This window comes from Arvicola amphibius, chromosome 4 (assembly GCF_903992535.2).
Source record: "Arvicola amphibius chromosome 4, mArvAmp1.2, whole genome shotgun sequence".
Taxonomy (NCBI): Eukaryota; Metazoa; Chordata; class Mammalia; order Rodentia; family Cricetidae; genus Arvicola; species Arvicola amphibius.
In genome coordinates this window covers 20,516,018-20,535,579 of record NC_052050.1, presented here as the reverse complement: position 1 = coordinate 20,535,579, position 19,562 = coordinate 20,516,018, and the positions used below count along the sequence as shown (strand labels likewise).

General features: G+C 52.8%; 4 protein-coding genes across 9 annotated transcripts; 3 read left to right on the top strand and 1 right to left on the bottom strand.

Moving 5' to 3' along the window:
• The first annotated feature begins 493 nt into the window (after positions 1 to 493).
• On the top strand, positions 494 to 2,548 carry Hsd17b1 (hydroxysteroid 17-beta dehydrogenase 1). Its single transcript, XM_038328707.1, has 6 exons — positions 494 to 627; positions 715 to 882; positions 1,032 to 1,211; positions 1,300 to 1,393; positions 1,727 to 1,901; positions 2,003 to 2,548. The coding sequence occupies exons 1-6, from the start codon at positions 531 to 533 to the stop codon at positions 2,258 to 2,260; spliced, it is 972 nt and encodes a 323-aa protein (XP_038184635.1). The 5' UTR covers positions 494 to 530; the 3' UTR covers positions 2,261 to 2,548.
• A 3,191-nt stretch (positions 2,549 to 5,739) lies between these two features.
• Coasy (Coenzyme A synthase) lies at positions 5,740 to 9,605 on the top strand. 2 transcript variants are annotated; one of them, XM_038325979.1, is made up of 10 exons: positions 5,740 to 5,895; positions 6,206 to 6,913; positions 7,422 to 7,636; positions 7,826 to 7,957; positions 8,095 to 8,281; positions 8,366 to 8,430; positions 8,578 to 8,662; positions 8,799 to 8,896; positions 9,006 to 9,152; positions 9,243 to 9,605. In XM_038325979.1, the coding sequence occupies exons 2-10, from the start codon at positions 6,217 to 6,219 to the stop codon at positions 9,303 to 9,305; spliced, it is 1,689 nt and encodes a 562-aa protein (XP_038181907.1). In that variant the 5' UTR covers positions 5,740 to 5,895; positions 6,206 to 6,216; the 3' UTR covers positions 9,306 to 9,605. The 2 variants fall into 2 exon arrangements, with proteins under 2 accessions (XP_038181907.1, XP_038181906.1); XM_038325978.1 differs by having other exon boundaries at positions 8,092 to 8,281.
• Positions 9,606 to 10,274: 669 nt separating this feature from the next.
• Positions 10,275 to 15,082, top strand: Mlx (MAX dimerization protein MLX). 3 transcript variants are annotated; one of them, XM_038325981.2, is made up of 8 exons: positions 10,275 to 10,391; positions 10,787 to 10,823; positions 11,268 to 11,357; positions 11,622 to 11,728; positions 11,944 to 12,043; positions 12,217 to 12,316; positions 12,824 to 13,025; positions 14,022 to 15,082. In XM_038325981.2, the coding sequence occupies exons 1-8, from the start codon at positions 10,350 to 10,352 to the stop codon at positions 14,076 to 14,078; spliced, it is 735 nt and encodes a 244-aa protein (XP_038181909.1). In that variant the 5' UTR covers positions 10,275 to 10,349; the 3' UTR covers positions 14,079 to 15,082. The 3 variants fall into 3 exon arrangements, with proteins under 3 accessions (XP_038181909.1, XP_038181910.1, XP_038181908.1); XM_038325980.2 differs by having other exon boundaries at positions 10,335 to 10,553; XM_038325982.2 differs by lacking the exon at positions 11,268 to 11,357 and having other exon boundaries at positions 10,284 to 10,391.
• Positions 14,701 to 19,051, bottom strand: LOC119811852 (PSMC3 interacting protein). 3 transcript variants are annotated; one of them, XM_038325984.1, is made up of 8 exons: positions 18,545 to 19,051; positions 18,361 to 18,461; positions 18,149 to 18,238; positions 16,352 to 16,463; positions 15,741 to 15,886; positions 15,606 to 15,659; positions 15,404 to 15,463; positions 14,701 to 15,329 (listed from the first exon to the last, which is right to left on the bottom strand). In XM_038325984.1, exons 1-8 carry the CDS (start codon positions 18,576 to 18,578, stop codon positions 15,273 to 15,275), a joined length of 654 nt encoding a protein of 217 aa, XP_038181912.1. In that variant the 5' UTR covers positions 18,579 to 19,051; the 3' UTR covers positions 14,701 to 15,272. The 3 variants fall into 3 exon arrangements, 2 of the variants coding, with proteins under 2 accessions (XP_038181912.1, XP_038181911.1); XM_038325983.1 differs by having other exon boundaries at positions 14,701 to 15,463; XR_005285023.1 differs by having other exon boundaries at positions 15,310 to 15,329; positions 15,404 to 15,659.
• Positions 19,052 to 19,562: the final 511 nt, after the last annotated feature.

Genomic DNA, 19,562 nt, shown 5'->3' with positions numbered 1-19,562 from the left:
AGTTCAAGGGCAACCTCAGCTGTATTATGAATTTGAAGGTGGCCTTGGGTAAAAGATAGCCTGTCTCAAAAATAAATAAATAAATAAATAAATAAATAAATAAAAAGGTTGAGCATTGTTTTAATCCTACCACTCTTGAGGCAAGAGGCAGGTGGCTCTAAGTTTGAGGCCAGCCTGGTCTACCTGGCAAGACCCTTGTCTCAAAAACAAGAAGTTCCTTGAGCAGAAGTTTTGTCCCTGTGGCCAGATCTGCCTGGCACTGCTCAGTTTGCACCGGAGCACCCAGTTGGTACTTAGAGAGCCTCTCCTTTACCCTGACCAACTAAGCCAGCTTGGTGTCACAACCACCTTTCCTCTGCTTTGTCCCACAGCAGGGTGGAGAGAGCCTGCCAGGGACCTGACTCAGCCTTGAGATTGCTGGCAGACACAACAAGGGGCGGGGGCACTGGTACTGGAAAGGAGCCAAGCAGAAACCCAGCCCCAGCCTGCCACTAGGACCCTTCCTGCTCCCAACATCAGTGCCCTTGGCCATGGACCGCACAGTAGTGCTGATTACCGGCTGCTCCTCTGGAATTGGCCTGCACTTGGCTGTTCGTTTGGCTTCTGACCAGTCCCAGAGCTTCAAAGGTATAGGAGGGGACAGGCATGGAGGCCAGGGAAGAGCCCCCACAGGTAAGCAGGGTGATGAGTCATTTATCCCCTCCCAAATTTTAGTATATGCCACCCTGAGGGACCTGAAGACTCAGGGACCACTGTTGGAGGCAGCCCGGGCTCGAGGATGCCCTCCTGGCTCCCTGGAGACGCTGGAATTGGATGTCAGGGATGCAGAATCTGTGGCCGCTGCCCAGGCTCGTGTGACTGAGGGTCGTGTGGACGTGCTGGGTGAGCCTACCTGAAATACATGTAATAGGCTTTACTACCCAGTGTCCAACCAGACCAGGAAGTCCCGAGTTCAAGGAACATGGGAGGACAAGATGGGGGTGGGAAAGAGCCATGCATGAGCGAGCGGTGTCTGTTCTCTCTCCCTGCAGTGTGTAATGCCGGCCGGGGCCTGTTCGGGCCGCTGGAGGCGCATGAGCTGGACGCGGTGGGTGCTGTGCTGGACGTGAATGTGGTTGGGACAGTTCGGGTGCTGCAGGCCTTTTTGCCAGACATGAAGAGGCGCCGCTCCGGGCGTGTGTTAGTGACTGCGAGTGTGGGAGGCTTGATGGGTGAGCAAAAGGGAAAGAGTGAGTAAGTAAGGGGTGCTGAGCAAGGCGAGGAGCGCCAGGGCCTCTGCAACCTTGACTCCCCTCCTAGGGCTGCCGTTCCACGAAGTTTACTGCGCCAGCAAGTTTGCGCTCGAGGGTTTGTGCGAAAGTCTAGCGATCCTGCTGCCGCTCTTTGGAGTCCAGTGAGTCACCAGCCTTCCATAATCCTCTGAAGTTTGGGAACCCCAAACTTGAAGACACTCTTGAGCAATGCCTCTGGCCCTCCTTTTCCAGTTTGCACCATGTGCTAGATGCTATGCAGGGAGCTTGGCGCAGGTTCACTTCACAAACCTCCCTAGCTTTAAGGCATATTGGGATGGGTAAAACAGAGCGAGTAGGTGACTAGACTCCAGAGCACTCTGGCAATGCCAGCATCTGTCACCTGGGCACAGTCCCTCTCAGTGCCCTCCCTTTGTGGAGCTAAGTTTAGGCTTGTGGTCACAGCCACTAACCAGTCACTGCTGTTGCCCCTGCAGCATGAGCCTCATCGAGTGCGGGCCAGTGCACACAGCCTTCTTTGAGAAGCTAGAGGGTGGTCCGGGCGGGGCTCTGGAGCGTGCAGATGCCCAGACCCGCCACCTCTTCATGCATTACCAGCGTAGCTATGAGCAAGCTCTGAGAGAGGCACAGGACCCAGAGGAGGTGACAGAGGTGGGTGCAAACGGGACCTCCGGGCACAGTCTCCGGGTGGGGCGTGGCGGTGCACCCCGTAGTGGTTCCCCCACAGACCGGTGCTGCTCTTCCCGACGCAGCTCTTTCTGACCGCGCTGCGAGCCCCGCGGCCAGCCCTGCGTTACTTCTCCACCCACCGCTTCCTGCCGCTGACTCGGTTGCGCACAGAGGATCCCAGCGGCAGCAGTTACGTCGCTGCCATGCACCGCGAGGCCTTCGCTGACCTGCAGGCGCAGGAAGAATCCGAGGCAGGGGCCAGAGTCCCGGGGGACCTGGATGCCGCCTCTAGTGCCCTCATTTGCCTCTCCGGGTGCGCGACCCCTCAAGGTGGCATCTGAATTGTGCTGGCCTGCATTGGATAAGCCGGGTCAGAACAAACCATGCTACCAGCAAAAGAGCTAAGCCAGAGTCTCCTTTTCTTATTTTAGAATTTGTTTTCTCTTTGACGGGGTCTCACTATGTAGCCCTGACTGGCCTCTGGCTCGTAGAGATCCGCTTGCCTCTGCCTCCTGAGGGTTGGAATCAAAGGCCTGTGCAAAAATGCCCTTCTCAGAATCATTTGAAATAGTGCAAACTTCCTCATGGGTCAAGATTGAGGGCTAATATGTATAGTCTGAGGTGCTAGGTTAAGGTTTTTTTTCTTCCAATAAATTTATTTATTATTATTGTGCATGATGTGGAGGGGGACACATTCAACATGGCACAGAGTGCAGAGGTCAGGGGACTTTGTTCTCTCTCCCACCATGGACTTCCAGGTCTTCAGGCTTGAACCGTAAATGCCTTTAACCAATGAGCCAGCAGCAACTGTCAGCGATGATTGAGATCAGCCCAATTGTTGTTGAAATCAGTGTCTCATGTCACCAGGCTGGCCTTGAACCAGCTATGTAGCTGAGGATGACTTTGACATTTCTGATCCTCCCAAGTGTTGGGTATACAGGCCTGAGCCACCAGGCTTGACTTCCTAGTGTGATTTCTTTAAATGCATCCCGAGAGTATACAGGAGGAACCAGCTCTAATGCCAGCACTCTAAAGGTGGACACAAGAGGATTCAGCCAATCTGGGCTGCTACAGAGCCCAAGGGGAGGGAGGTGCAGAGGTAGCTGGTGGGGGAGGGGGAGTTAGGAGGACTGGCTGCTGTTCAAGTGGGCATAGCCTGGGTTCAGTTCTTGGAACCCACATGAAGGCTCACAACTTCTTTGTAACTCCAATTCTAGGGGTCCTATCCCCTTTTCTGGCCCCAGTTGGCACCAGCCACACATGTGGTACGCAGACATATATACAGGCAAAACACTTATATACATAAAATACTACAACTACTAAAAACCTAGTAAGTAGCACTTCTGTAATCTCAGAATCCGAGAGGTAAAGGCAAGATTGTCCAAAACTCAAGGTCATCCATCCACTGTGTAGTAAGTTGAAGGCCAACCTGGGATACAAGGGGCCCTGTCTCAAAAAGAACAAGCCAAGGCATTCTGGGAGGCAGAGGGAGGTCAGCCTGATCTACATAGTAAATTCCAGACCAGCCAGTGCTACACAGTTAAAACCCTGTCTCAACAACAATAACAAAAAGGGCGTTGGGGGTAAAATTGTATCTGCTTAAAACACCCTTGGCTGAGCTAGGAGTCTAGTTCAGAGGACTGAGCTTGCTTCAGAAAGCAGAGTTTGATCCCTCAGAGTTTGAGGGTAGAAGATACTTTGTGCCACCTCCATCTGAGTAAAATCTAATGTTTTACCCTAAGTCCTCAAGACTTTCTATGATGTTCCTGCATCTTTTGGCTTGTGCGCGTGTCTAGGTGTGTTCCCATGTATATATGTGTGTATGTCCACAGTTGAAGTCAGGAGTCTATTTATTGGTGCAGGATCTCACTGATTCCAGCTTGGCTAGACTGGCAGTTTGCTCCTCAGGGTCCTAGATCTCTGAGTCCCCAATGCTAGCATTCCAGCAGGGCATCAAGGACACACTTTATTATTATGATGATTTTAAATTTATTTATTTATTAAATAATTTCCACTTCTTCCCATTTCCCTCCCACTCCCCCCACTCTCCCTCCCCCTCCCTCTCCAAGGAAACACTTTTATATGCATCTGGGGATCTGAACTCATGTTCTTTGGGCTTTATCCATTAATCATCTTCCCAGTCCCTGTATCCTTTGTGACCTCATATGCCACCTTCTTCATCTGTGCATACTTCTGCTCTCCTGGCCCCCTAATACCTTCATTGACACTTGTCCCCATGCCCATCCCCACCCATTCCGAGACGGGATCTCTCTGTGTTGCCCTGACTATCCTGGAAATTACTCTGTAGACCAGTTTGGCTTCGAACTCAGAGATCTAGCTGCCTGCCTCTACCTCCAGAGTGCTGGGATTGAAGGCGAATGCCACCACCATCCAGCTACAACTATTTCTTTTCTTTTCTCTTTTTTTTTTTTTCGAGACAAGGTTTCTCTGTAGCTTTAGAGCCTGTCCTGGAATTAGCTCTTGTAGACCAGCCTGGCCTCGAACTCACAAAGATCGGCCTGCCTCTGCCTCTCCTCCCGAGTGCTGGGATTAACGGCGTGCGCCATCACCGCCCGGCAACTTGCCATCTTTTAATTGGTCCACTTTCCCCTGATCTCTGATTGTATTTTCTTCTTCAGATCTTTGCTATTTCCCTGAGCCACCCTGCCACAAAAGTATTCCTTCCCCTCCAGTATAGTTCCTTCCCTCTGTTCTAGTTCTCTTTATTGTCTCAGCAACACTGGGTGTGTATTGGATTTATTGTTTATCCATCCCATCCCAGGACACACATGAATCCACTTCAGCGACTTTTGTTCTGTCTTTATGCCTAGGCCAGTGCGCCAAACAGACACCTAATGAAAGCAACGCTTTGTCAGCGACACAGCGAGATGCTGTCTCAAAACAAACAAGCAAATAAAAAACTTAACTGTGCTGAATATAAGAGTGACATTTCCCCAGCCGTCGGCTCCTTTAGACTCCCATCTCTGAAATCCAGTTTGAACTCCTCCTGCAAGAAGCTCCATTCCTTAACAGATTCGTTACTTTATAAGGCCAGATTTCTGGACCACAGCACACATTACAGGTCTTCTGGTCTCCTCTCCTCCTGTCAGCTCCTACCACATTCAGGGCCTTGCTTTGTAACTCAGGCTGATTTTGAACTTGCAGCGATCCTTCTGGGATCAAAACTGGGATCGCAGAGCAACGCTCGGCTCTTTTTAGGAATCTTGAGGCTGGGTTGATCTCCCTTTTGCGATCTCCGTGGATGATTTACCTGAGATGTTTTCTGTTGACTATCTGGCTTACCCTCCACACTCTCGACTACCAACTCGACTCTCTAGCCCTCATGATTTTCCAGCCCTCATTTTTTCGCCGGGCATCCTCACCCCTAGGTCTCCCTTTTCCCAGGTCAGAGATTGACACCGCAGCATTACTGACCTAACACGCAGAGATCGGCTTTCTTGCCTCACCCAGCAAACCTGAGTTGCAGGAAGCCACGAGACCCGCCCCCAAGTGTTCCAAAACACCCAGAAGCCCAGTTTCCCTTATGTGGAATGGGATGTGGTAGAACTGTCCAGCAGCATCACTGGGAACACTGGCCCGGAGCAAGCACAGCAACGCGACCCCACTCTCCCCGCCTCTAGCATTGAGAAGGGACGCCGGGAGGGGTCCTGGCTTTGTCACAGTCTCCTAGCAAGCTAAGGGAAGCAAAGGTCAACAGGAATCCGCTAAACGGGCTTTGCAGCTCGCTCTGCCCGCTTCCTGTCAGTCCAAGAGAATCCGGTGCCAGCGTTTCGCGCAACCCCGAAGCCTCTGCGCCCAGCCCCGCCCCGACGCGCCCCTCCCCAGAGGTCTTCTCGAGAATTCCGCCACAACCTCGGAGTTGCATTGTTTGACTGCTTCGAGTTCCCGTAGCTCCGCGCTCTGAGGTCTGAGGGTAGTGCTTCCGGGCCGCAGCCTAGGACGCCTCCGCGGCGGTGTAAGTAGAAGCAGAATCCCAAGAACTCAGTGAGTAGGGAAGTGGCCCGAGCCACAGCGTCCCCTCTAGTCCCCGTCTTCGAGTCTTCGCTGATGCCGGTTCAGTTTAACCAGAGGGGCTAGGATTCCTGAAGCCCCAGCCCCCATGACTCAGGAGTTCCCGGCCGGTTCCCCCTGCCAGGATTCCAGTTTCTATCAGCGAACGGTCCCCTGCTCTGCTCCAGGTCCCTCCTCCTGCATCCGAGTTCCCCTGCAGCCCTCGTCCTCAGCCCAGCTAGTCACTCTCGCTTCGTCTCCCTGACTGTCTGCAGGCCTGGGCAGTATGGCCGTATTCCGCTCTGGCCTCCTGGTGCTGACAACGCCGCTGGCCACCCTGGCCCCACGCCTGCCTCCCATTCTGACCTCGGCGGCCCGCCTGGTTAATCACACCCTCTATGTGCACCTGCAACCGGGCATGGACCTGGGGGGCTACGCCCAGCCCCAGGCCAGCCCTGTGCAGGCCACTTTTGAAGTTCTGGATTTCATCACGCACCTCTACAGCGGCGCCGACCTGCTCAGGCACCTGGACGTCAGAATTCTACTGACCAATATCCAGACCAAGAGCACTTTCCTCCCTGTTCTGCCCTCCGTCCAGAATCTGGCCCACCCTCCAGAAGTAGTACTTACGGACTTCCAGACCCTGGATGGGAGCCAGTACAACCCTGTTAAACAACAGCTAGAGCGCTATGCCACCAGTTGTTACAGCTGTTGTTCGCAGTTGTCTTCTGTCTTGCTGTACCCGGATTATGAAACTGGAGAGCTGCCTGTGGAGCCCCTGAATGCCCCCTTACCCTCCACCATAAGGCCAGCTTCCCCGGTTGCCAGATCTCCAAAGCAGCCTGTGCGTGGCTACCACCGTGGGGCCGTGGGTGGCACTTTTGACCGCTTGCACAATGCCCACAAAGTGTTGCTCAGTGTTGCGTGTGTACTGGCTCAGGAGCAGCTTGTGGTGGGAGTAGCAGACAAAGATCTGTTGAAGAGTGAGTGAGAGGGACGAGGGACCCTGGAATAGGCCAGTGGAGGACACCTGATAAATTTTCTTGGCTCCCCCCAATGCCAAGATCAAGGAAGGGTAGGGTAGGGCCACCTCTCACCCTTCCAAAATGCCACAACGCCTGGCACTGTGAAAATAAATGTTTGGAAGATAAGTTTAGGTGACCTAGTGGTGCCACGGACAGCGAGCGAGGGGACACTAAGAATGGGTCTCTTGGAATTCCCTGCCTAGCTGAAACCTATGGCACTGCTTCGTCTCTGCAGTCATTTCTTGGTGGCCCGTTTTCTGGGTACATGCCAGCCCTTGCAGTGTCTGTGCTGCTTGTTTGTTTCCTCCCCTTTGTCCCCCTCCCCCCAAAACTCCCAGTTTCACCCTTTCTCGCTGCCACCGCTTGGGGAGATTTCAGTGCCTAGGGGCATTCTTCCCCAAGTGTGCCTGTGCATCTGTCTGCCTCAATGGGAAGGTCTCATGGTTGCTCTCGGCTCCTTCTCCAGGCAAGGTACTCCCTGAGCTGCTCCAGCCTTATACAGAGCGTGTGGACCATCTGAGTGAGTTCCTGGTGGACATCAAGCCCTCTCTGACTTTTGATATCGTCCCCCTGCTGGACCCCTATGGGCCTGCTGGGTCTGACCCCACCTTGGAGTTCCTGGTGGTCAGCGAGGAGACCTACCGTGGGGGGATGGCCGTCAACCGCTTCCGCCTTGAGAATGTAACCCCTGAAGGAGACTGGCAGAGGGAATGGGACGGGAAGGCCTGTTGGAAGTACTGTGGCCCCAGGGCCGGGAAGGGAGAGTTTGGGGTGGAGGAAGCTGGAAGGATCTTGCCTGTGGAGGTGGAGGAGGAGAGGGCAGCTGGGGCCTCCAGAGTCACCGTCTTTTCTCTTACCCCCTCACCTCAGGGCAAGGAGGAACTTGCCTTATACCAGATCCAGCTGCTGAAGGACCAAAACCACAGTGAAAACGAAGAGGACAAGGTCAGCTCCTCCAGCTTCCGGCAGCGGATTCTGGGCAACCTGCTTCAGGCTCCAAACGTAAGTATGCCTTCCTTCCCTTCCTCCTTACCAGATGTGCGTGTTGGAAAGGCTGGAAGGTAGAAACAGGCTGTCCGCGGGAAGTGGGAGCCTGAACTCCCTGGTAACTGAGGTTTCCGCTTACCTGTCTGCAGCAGAGGCCAGAGATCCCGTCAGAGCTCTATGTGCTCGGGCTGACGGGCATCAGCGGCTCTGGGAAAAGCTCAGTAGCCCAGCGGTTGAAGAAGCTGGGTGCATATATCATTGACAGTGACCATCTGGGCCATCGGGCCTATGCTCCTGGGGGCCCTGCCTACCAGCCTGTGGTGGAGGCCTTTGGAACAGGTACTAGCTGTGGAGGGGTGGAGGTGGACGAAGGTGAGAAGATGGGCTGGCCTCTGTACTTAGCTGTCTTTCTCTGTCACCCAGATATTCTCCATAAAGATGGCACCATCAACAGGAAGGTCCTGGGCAGCCGGGTGTTTGGCAACAAGGTAAACGCGCAAACCGCTTCAAGAGCTCTTCAGCTGCTGCCAACCGGCGGAACCCCCTATTCCCGAAGTCTGTTTCTGTTCATCTGCTCCCAGCCCCCACCTCCTCAGGGATGCTAACCTCTGCCCGCTCTCTGACCCCCTCCCCAGAAGCAGCTGAAGATCCTCACAGATATTGTGTGGCCAGTTATCGCGAAGCTGGCTCGAGAGGAGATGGATTTGGCTGTGGCGAAGGGTGAGTGGGCGGGATGACGGTAGTGGCCAGAGTGGGAAAGTTAGGCCAGAGTGGGAAAGTTAGGTGGCGTCTTCCCTGGCCCCATGCGGTAACAAGTGTCAAGGTGCTGCTGGCAGTGACTAGGGCTTCCCCACAGGAAAGACGGTGTGTGTGATCGATGCCGCTATGCTGCTGGAAGCCGGCTGGCAGAATATGGTTCACGAGGTGTGGACCATTGTCATCCCCGAGACCGAGGTATCAGGACCCCACTCTACCCCGTCTGAGCTCACTGCAGGTAGTCTCCTGCTGTGATCCAGTAGACTGAGCTGGGGTCCTTCCTGATCGGTGTGTCCTCTGTGCCTAGGCTGTACGACGCATTGTAGAGAGGGATGGACTGAGCGAAGCAGCTGCTCAAAGCCGGCTGCAGAGCCAGATGAGCGGGCAGCAGCTTGTGGAGCAGAGCCATGTGGTTCTGAGCACCTTGTGGGACCCACATGTCACGCAGCGACAGGTTGGTGCAAAGGGAAGTTGTGGGGAGGGAAGGTCCAGTGGTTGTCCCCCTGACCCCGTCTTTTCTTCTACCATTCTGGACTGGCCAAAGGTGGAAAAAGCCTGGACTCTTCTACAGAAGCGCCTCCCTAAGACCCATCAGACCAAGAACTGACAGCGAATTTTCTGTGGCGCTAAACTGCTCCCCCCCAACTAACAAATCCAGTGATGAGGAGGAGTGGGGGGCCTCCATGTTTGCCCTACGGCAGGCCTAAGAGGCTTCTAGCTGAGCTGTGCAGGACACAGAAGCCCGGAAGTCTGCCTAGATGCTGGAAGCAGGACATAGCTAAATGGGAGCATCCCCTCTAGGGTTCTGCTCCCTCTTCAGTGGCGGATGTGTGATGTCTGCCCACTGTTGATGGGTCGTGCCGAAACACTGGACCCAGTCACCGAATTAAAGATGTTTCCAATGCTGCCTGTGTGGTTTCTCCTTCCTGCTGCAGTGCCTCTAGGTATCTTTGGATTTTTAAGCTCCAAATTGAGGGGCAAGGCCTGAGCTGGAAGTGAGGGATTGCTGTGGTTGAGCGCAGCCTTTGAGGCCTATCAGTGACTAGCGATGTGCTTTTGAGTATGTTAGACTTTTCTACTGTTCTGCCAATAAGCCTGACTTCAAAGGCTCTTTACAGAAGGTTTAATTACACAAGCGCTGCATCAGACACCAGCCGGGTGTTGGGTGGCGTTGTGCTCCCATTGGATCCGATCATGTGACATAGGGGAAGTTCTTGACCCTGCTGTGGTTGCCAGCCCGGTCAGCTGTGCGCGTGCGTACACGATGTCTCACTGTTAAGACGCTTTCTTGTGAGCAGTGCTGGGGTTCTCGCGGGTTTGGGACTCTCCCCCAAACTAATACACTTCTAGCCCTTTTTACAATCTCTTTGAGAGAGCTCCATTGAACAGAAAATTGCCTCCATTCTAGATTCTCATTTGGAGGCAAGCAGGACCCACGAGGGCTGTCACTGCCTGCATTAATAACGCGAATTGGTCAGGTATGGCCACCGCCAGCAGGCGTTTAATAACTGGAGCCGCGCAAGCGCTGCGCTTTCGCCCTGCCCATGCCCACGGTTGCAGATTGGTGGGCTGGATCACGTGATCGAGCCTCGCCTCTTCCTGGAGGCTGGGGGCCAGTCCGCAGGCTTGTTTCCGGTTCGGTAGGTCCAAGATGACGGAGCCGGGCGCCTCTCCGGAGGACCCCTGGGTCAAGGCAAGCTCCGCGGACGCGCACGCCGGCGAGGGGAGGGCGGGTCGGGCTCGTGCACGTAGGGGGTCCGGAAGACGCGGGGCTCCCCAACTATCCCCAGAGTCTCCCCTGCTGTCCGGGCCCCGGGGCTGCAGAGAAGACAGCTCTCACCCGGCGTATGCCAAGGTGGGGAGACAAATGAGGCGTGTGTGCGGGAACAAGGGGGACGTGCCTGGGAGGTGGGGCGGGAATGGCAGGGGTCATACAGAGGGGGCGGCGCCCCTGCGGCCTAGCCAGGCTCGCCTTTGGGAGAACCATTCAGCGGTCCCCTCATCTGTGATACCGTGCATCCGCGGATTGCGCTTGCCTTTTCCAAGAGGCAAAGGTCTGACAGGCTTCTCCGTTGCTTGGTGCTGCAGGTCGAGTATGCCTACAGTGACAACAGCCTGGACCCTGGTGAGTGGCTTCTCCACCGTCTTCGCGTCAGGAATGACCTGTTTCAGCTCTGTAGATCTTTGTGGTCTTGCCAGCCACACCTGAGCACAGTCCACTGTCACTGCGCCAAGGTCCTGGATTGAGAAGTAGGGGAGGAGCTGGAGGATAAGCAGGAAGCAACCATGGGTCACCCCTGGTTTCTCTGCTCTAGAATGGGAAATGATGGAAACAGTGACAGCTGGGCATGTTCATTGCATCCAAGTGACCCTTTGTAAGCCAGAAATTAGTCCTGTGGGCAGTGTTGACACTAGAGACAGGAGCATTGCAGCATGAAATGGGTGGCCTATGGTGGCTGACTTTGGAGTTGGTGGGGAGAGGTCAGCATTTGAAGCCATTGTGCCCATTGGTGACCGAGGGCCTAGTTATGTTCCCCACTTCTTAGTGATTGAGGCCTCTTTTTTCCAGGGCTTTTTGTAGAAAGCACCCACAAGGGGAGTGTAGTGTCCAGAGCTAATAGCATCGGTTCCACCAGTGCCTCTTCCGTCCCCAACACAGGTAGGCAGCAACACACTTTGCACACACACTCGGGGAAACGCAGCTTTGCCATCATCTTAGTATCCTTCCTAATAGGGAGCGCCACAGTCCACGTGGGGCGGCTGGAGCAGTGCCGAGCCGAGCCTCACTATCGTTCACCTCATCTAAGATACTAGGTTCTTCCATTTGCCATCTCTGGGCAGCAGGTTCTTAAACTAGAGGTAGGTGGGCTTACTGGACTCAGTGGGCCCTGCGTGACCTTCCCCTGCCTCCATCTGAGTGTAGATGATGAGGACAGTGACTATCAGCAAGAGTCCTACAAGGAGTCCTACAAAGACCGGAGGCGGCGAGCACACACTCAAGCTGAGCAGAAGAGGAGGGACGCTATCAAGGTGACTAGGGGCCTGTATTCCAGGAAGCAAGGGAGGACTCTGCGTGGTTCTTATTCACCCTGTCCTGAGCTTAGTCTGCAGGGCTAGTCTGGTGCCCCTACCCACTCATTCCGGCCCTCTATGCTTTGAGTTTCTGAGCATGGAACTGGTATCAAGTTTGTGCTATTCTGTCTTGTTCCTGAGTTAAGAAACCCATCTCACTGCCATTTCCACAGAGAGGCTACGATGATCTTCAGACCATCGTCCCTACTTGCCAGCAGCAGGACTTCTCCATTGGCTCCCAGAAACTCAGCAAAGCCATCGTTCTACAGAAGAGTATGACCAGGGTGACAGGGCAGGGGTAGTGGGAGTGGCTGGTACCTGGTCCGACCCAGGTGTGGTGGCTGTGCTGGGCAAGTTGACTTCCAGGGGAAGGGGAAACAAAATGAGCCATCTTCCTGGTTCAGACTTCCTCTCTGTTCCCAACCCTCTCTTGACCCCCGCTCCAGCCATCGACTACATCCAGTTTTTACACAAGGAGAAGAAAAAGCAGGAGGAGGAAGTATCCACACTGCGCAAGGATGTCACAGCCCTGAAGATAATGAAAGTGTAAGAAGGGCGGGGAACTGAGGGGCGCGCAAGTCAACCCCAGTGCACTTTCTCTCGTTTAAAGGCTGTGTCGGAGAATGCATGCAGGCAATGGTGACTCAAGGTAGTCGCTGTAAGGCAGGGCTGTCTGTCCCCATCAGCCTTTTACATAGAGCAGACATAAGGAAATAAACACCGGTCAGGGGCTGGGTAGCAGTGGGGCATGCCTTTACTCCTAGCACTCAGGGTGGATCTGTGGATCTAAGTTTGAGGCCAGCCTGGTATACACAGTAAGTTCCAGGACAGCCAGGGTACACAGAGAAACCCTGTCTCAGAAGAACAAAAAAGAAAAGCACTTGCAGGTTGCAGGGAGTCACATTTCTGACTTAGTAGTGTTTAGCTGTTGAATGTATCCCCGAAGGGCTCTGCGAATCCTCTTCTGGGGCGACCACTGGGCTATCTCACCATGCTTCTCAGGTTGGTGAAGCTGCTGTAGCACCTCAGCTCTGCTTGCTTGCCTGCTTCCAGGAACTATGAGCAGATTGTGAAGGCACATCAAGACAACCCTCATGAGGGGGAGGACCAGGTCTCTGACCAGGTCAAGTTCAACGTGTTCCAAGGCATCATGGACTCCCTATTCCAGTCTTTCAATGCCTCTATCTCTGTGGCCAGCTTCCAGGAGCTGTCAGCTTGTGTCTTCAGCTGGATTGAGGAACACTGTGAGCCACAGGTATGTGGCAGCAGGGGTCATGGGGTCTGAGGCTCTCTTATTACCTCCAAACAAAGGGATCCAAACCATTGGAAAAGCAGTGTGGTTGTCTTTGGGATTCTACAGGGTGTCTACACGTTTAGTATTCTGTTTCTCCTTGCTGCCTAACCCAGTGAAGGTCTCATCTGGCAACCATACTATGAGCACTCAGTCAGTGCCAGGTCCAGCTGTGGCCCACATCATTGCTGACTCATTAGCCACTCTACTCCTTGGTTGTCCTGTATGGAAGCCAGCAGCAGTTACTGGAAGTTTCTAGAACCATGAAACACAGATTACCGGACACCCTCACCCCCCTATAGTCCCAGGGCTTTTATTGTGCCATCTTCTGCTCTTGAGGCCTATTTTTTTTTCTCAGATGACTATGAAGTACTTTAAAGACCGTACCAGTGAACACTCTTATCTGCCATGCCAGTTATACCGATGGCATACTCATCTGTGTTCATGTTTGTTTCAGGAGTATTTGAAAATTAAAAGTAGACAACATTCCATCTCAGGGAAAAGACAAAACAAAACACATTTTACATACATGTGTGTTTTGTTTGCATGTATGTATGCACCATATGTGTGTGCCAGAGGCCAAAAGAGGGCATTGGATCCCCTGCAACCTGAGTTGCAGGTGGTTGTGAGTCACCATTTGGGTGCTGGGAACAAGGCCTGGGTCTTAAGCAGTGAGACATTTCCCCCCCCCATAGCACATGAGGAGAGGGTGGAGGGCGACCTTTCAGTCAGAGCTTTCCTTTCACTTTTATGTGTGGTCCAGGGAGCTGGAACTCGGTTCGCCAGGCTTGTGTGGCTAGAGGCTTTACTGACTGAGCCATCTCCCCAGCCCGCCTTTGCTTCCATACAAACAAGCTGTATGCCCAGCCCTTAGGTGACTATTTGAAATGCCCCGTTCAAGAGCACAGGTGGTCTAGGCAGGCATCTTACAGGTCTGCGCTGTCACCTGTCCTTTCCTAGACTCTACGAGAAATTGTGATTGGAGTCCTACATCAGTTGAAGAACCAGCTCTACTGATGGCTCCTGGAGACCTGCAGGCCAGAGGGCTTTGGTCTGTTTGGCTGTGGAACTGCTGGGCCTATGAGACTGGACTGCAACACCTCACACCGGTCAGCTGGTTTCTACTTGGTGTTTGGTTTGCCCAGCCCCACTTCAGTGAGGCTGTTCTCTGAAGGCCTCTCATTAATTTATTATATTGCCCAGTGTTGGACCCACCCAACTTTCCCCTTCCCCGGAAAAGTGTCTAGAACAAGAGCCTGTTCAGGGACCCTCACAAGAAGCCCTGGCCCCTCAGCCCTTTCTCTAGCCGCCGGGTTTATGCTCACAATCTCTATATATAATTTGGAAATTGTTTGCCTCTGCTTGGTCTCTTGGGCAACATTTGGCTCAAGTTGGAGTATTTTGGCAGTTTTTGACTTGGGAAAAAGGAGAAGAGTCTCGTGGCCACGAAGGGTGAAAGGCCACCTTGTGCCTAGGCTAGTGCTGTGTGGTTAGCACTGAGCAAAGCCAGGGCTTTCTAGCCAGCTCAGGGTAGGGATCCCAGGGTCCTGCTGTCCCCTCATGTTCAGCCACCTCCTGTGGGTGCCGGAGGAAACAATGTCCCAAGAGCTCTCACCCTGTCTTACCGAAGGCAGGCGTCTCACAGCATAACACATTTGAATTTATTTTCTAAACACCAACAGTGCGCTTCTGTTAGTTTCCCCAAATTCCCAGTGACCCCCCGAGCAGCCAGCCGTCTCTGTGTGCTGTGTCTGCTCAGCTACCAGCACCAGTGTCGCCTGCATTCCTCCTAGAACTTGGGGATAGCTACAGGAGACACTCAGGTCATCTGGGGGGTAGGCCTGGCTGATGCCTTAGGGTTCCCAAATGATGGGTGTATGAAAACCTTTCTGTACTTTTCTCCCCAGTGTTCCCTGTTGCCTTCCCCAGGTTTGATATCTGGGAGGTTTGATAATCCAGAGGAAATTAAGTATTTTTATATCAAATTATATTACAATAAATATTCTAGATAATTTCCCTTAGGATTGTTCTAAGTCCTTGCGGAGGCCTCTGTAATACGGACAACAAAATGGACGTGAACATCTCTTTCTGATTACCAGCTTTGTACTTCCCTCCCCACCACTCAAAGGTGGAGACCAGCAAAAACCGTAAGGCCACCTAAACAAAGCAGCCAGCCCGGGACATCCGCTCCCAGACTCCACCAAGGGCCCCTCAGGGGTCTGGGAGTGTGACATTATGATCTTCATCAGTCTCTATCCCGACTTCCTCCTGTGGGGCAAGGAAAGGAATGAAGGAGTCCTCTGGACAAAGATCCCAGGGGAGCAAGAGAAAGCGTCACTTACAAAGAACTGTTTCTTGCTCTTGGGGTATCCTTCAAGGATTGCGTCACACAGCTCGGTGGTCTGACAAGGAAGAAGGCCCCTTTCAGGTGGGCAGAAGCAGTACAGGGTGCTGCCTGCTGCTGCTGGATCCTTTTGCACAGAAACGCCCCTGGTGATTGTCACTTCCCAGCACCTCTGAAGCCACCCTTGAGTTCTCACTCACCATTCTCTTCCGCTTCCTCCACTCTTTACAATACTTCTGTCTGTCTCTGTACACCTGCAAGGAAGAACCACGGCCGTCTGTGCACCCCATGTTCACTCCAGACCTGCACAGGCAGCCTCCAGCCTCCCTGCTCACCTCCTCTTTCTCTTCTGGAGTGATATGGTTGGTGGCTGCTTTGATGTTCTTCAGCCTCTCTGTATAACGAGCACATTCATTCTTTAACTCCTGGATCTCTTTCTGCATCTCGGGAGTGGTCAGCGCATTTGTTAATTCCTTCAGCTCTGAAACCACATACCCCCAGTGTTACCAGGGACATTCGAGGTACGGATTCTGTCTTGCTCAGCAGGTGCTTCCCAGAGGTGGGAGGTCAGCTTCCATCTTGCTCTGGGACCTCTCCAGAATAGGACCCCACATTCTGGAAAAGCTCAAGAAAAAAGCTTATAGCATAGTTTTCTATTTCTCTTTCCTTCTCCACCTAAAAGTAACAGTGGCATATAAAGTTGGGCAGACTGATGCACAGGTAATTAAAGAAGTGGAAATAAAATGTGGCGTGCTCATACTGTGGCAGGGAAACCAAGTGGCTTCTCGTCTTGCCTTTTTGTACACAAAAAAGCCTTAAGTAATTCTGTACTTCTTTCAATGTAATAGCGTAGGCCTAGCTGCAATAAGATGCTGCAGATAAGAAACCATTGTTAGCAATTTGTGACCTCCAAACCGTGGCATCCTGGAAGGGGTTCCGGTCTTACCAGCCTCCATGTGGCGGCAGCTTTGCTGTAAGCTCTGGACCTTGGCAGTGAGGGCCACAATTTTGGCATCGAGGCTGTGGAGGTCAGCATCACTCACTGTGTCAAACTGGTCCTGCCAGCCAAGAGGAGAAATACAAGCGAGTTCATGTGAGGCACAAAGATAAACAAAAGGTGAAATGCAATGCCTGTCCTCAGGAGCCTAGAGGTTGGCTCATAATGTAAGGGTGGGTGAGATGGCCCACGCCTTTAATCCCAGTACTAGGGAGTCACAGGAGGTGAATCTGAGTTTGAGGCCAGCCTGGACGATATAGTGAGTTCCAGGACAGCCAAGGCTACGTAGAGAGACCATGTCTCAAAAGAAAAACAAAACAAACAAAAAAAAACCAACATGAGAAATATATTTCCATTTAGCAATAAAACCTCTCATCATCTGAAAGAATGAAGCAACATGCCTTCTGAAGTGGAAGCACAGATCTCCAGTAGAAGGGGCTCAGTGGGTCCTTTGTAAGGAAAGGCTCCTTCCCTAGGAGGTATTGCAAGAAGAGGGCTGCTGGGGATGAACAAGAGCCTCCTCAGCTGATGCTGGGAGTAGCTAGAAAAGGTTGGGCATGCCAGACCAAGTAGTGCGACGGTGAACTCAGGCAAGGTGAGTCTGAAGAACAGGAGCCATTGCTCAACTCTCGCATGTAAAATGAAATTTTGCAGCCATGTCTGTTCGTTTGCATCATCTATGGCTACTTTTGTTTTACAATGGCAGGGCTGAATAGTGAGAACAAATGCCTCAGAAAGTCTAAAACTACCTCCAGGCCCCTCAGCCATTTGACCAGCCAAATTTGTGTTTAGATAGATCATTCTGGCTACAATATCCAAGAGGGTATGATAGAGAGCTGTGAAGACAGGTTAGATTCAATAAAGAAAACCTTGAGCCACCCTGGTAAATACACAAACACTTAGAGACTCAGCACTCAGGAGGCCGAGGCAAGAAAGCAAGTTTGAGGCCAGCCTGGGCTACATAGTGAGACTCAGTCTCAACCCTTTGCCCTCAAAAAAAAAAAAAAAGGATAGGTCGGGGGAATCAGATATAATTCGTAAATGACCACACATGTCAGATATGCGAGGTAAAAGAAACCAAGAATTGGGGAAAAGTGTTTCTCTTACAAAAGAATGCTAGAAAGTCAGTTTGGTAGGCAGAGATTAAGCATTCTACTTCAGCCATATTGATACTGATGCTTAATATTTGAGAGGCATCCAGAGAGAAGTCTAGGTGAGAGAATACAAAATTGATGTTTGTGGTTGTGGGCAGAGGAAGAAGAAAAAGCACTTGGCAGAGGGTGGGGCTAGACGAAAAAAATAAAGAGTTTCCAAGCCGAAAGGAGGCTGGGAGTAGTAATAAGCCAGCATGTTCTGTCTTTTGTCCGTACCTCAAATGAACACTGGCGAAATGTGGTCACAGGCAGTGTGCCCATGATTTAGGAATGCCTGAGGCCAGCTGGGCGGTGGTGGCCCACGTCTTTAATCCCTGCACTTGGGAGGCAGAGGAAGGAGAATCTCTGTGAGTTCGAGGCCGGCCTGGTCTACAAAGTGAGTTCCAGGACAGCCAGGACTGTTACAGAGAAACCCTGTCTCGAAAAACCAAAATAAATAAGTTTAAAACAAAACAAAAACCTAATGCCTGAAGCCTTTTATGGCACAGGTTAGGTTAATTTTATGAGGTGCCTCAACAGTAACTAGTTAATGCTGGGAGTTGATTCACTCGGCCAGGTTCTCAGGTGGGGGCTAATCTGCGGGAATTCTCACCTGATCGGCAAAATAAATTTTCTGCTTGCCGTACGTCTTCTCTTTGATCTTGCCTTGCTGGGCCAGCTGATCAAGAGCCTTCACCACCGCCTAGCCGAGGGAAAGGTGGAGCAATGAGAGGGAACATGGGCTGGTGACAGGGAAAAGGGGACCCAGGCCTGAAAAGGGAGTTCAGCGGGGAGGGAACCCCCCCAAAGGGGGTGGGGTCTTACCGTCTTGCCCAGCCCATGTTCCTTCTGTAGGTTTCCGAACACGTCCTGCGCGCTGTAGGGCCGGTTTTGTTCCTGCAGGTACCTCAGGATGATCCCGGGGGCTGCGGGAGACGAGGTGGGAGACCGAGTCACCTCTGACCCCCTCGCCCGCTCCCCTCCCGGGTCCTACGGGTGCCGCCGTTACCTCCGGCCGCAGCCTCGGCCCGGCTTTTACTCATGGCCTTTTCCCGCCAACAAACTGAAGACAGCGGTCTGGCTAGTTGCTCCGGGAGACAGCGCTTTCCGGTGAAGGAGGAAGGTCTTAACGCTGATTGGCTGCAGAAGTGTTCCGGAAATGCGCCCTAACCTTCCGGGACCCCGTAGGCCGCCCCGCCCCACACCCGGCGCGGTCTAGAAACTGAGCCTCAGCTTTTGCGACAGGTCACTGGCCGTCCTGGGCCTCCGCGCTGGCTGGACCGAGTGGCCCCTTCCACTTTAAGCTGCCGTATGTGAGCACTCGTGACCCTGAACTTGGCCCAGGGGTGGGAAGGGGAAGAAACTTCAGGGTCCCAGCTCCCGCGCCGCTCAGAGTTACAGGGCATACCCCCGGGAGCGTGGCTAGTTTTCGCACCCGCAGGGCCCGTTGGGCACCTGTCAGAGGGTGGCTAGGAAAAGGAGCATCAACAGCGCCCGTTTCCGTGTGTCGCGTGTAGGGGGCGCTCGATACCAGCGGTGGTTTGAACGCCCAAAAAGACGGTAGGGAGTAGAGGCTACTACTCAAGCCACAAGTCGCCAGTTAGCCCGGGCAGCAACACCTGACAGGTGCTTTCCATTCCTGACCTCGGTGGTCAGTCCGGTGGAGCCTGAAATAAGTATTTCTAGTTTCTGAGGTCTGCTGAAGGTCAGAAGAGCAGCTGTCCTTGTCAGCACATTATTAACTTTTCAAGCCTTCTGCTACGTAAAACTCAATTAGCCTTTGTTCAGAACATGTTTGTCTCTTCTTATATAAGGGGCAGTGTTAAGAATGAAACCAGGCAGTGGTGGCGCATGCCTTTAATTCCAGCACTAGAGAGGCAGAGGCAGGTTTATCTCTGAAAGTTTGAGCCCAGCCTGGTCTACAAAGTAGACAGGATAGCCAGGGCTGTTAAAAAGAAAAACCCTGTCTTACAAAAAGAAAAAAACATTAAAAATGATGAAATGAGTCTAGAGAGATGGTTCAGTAG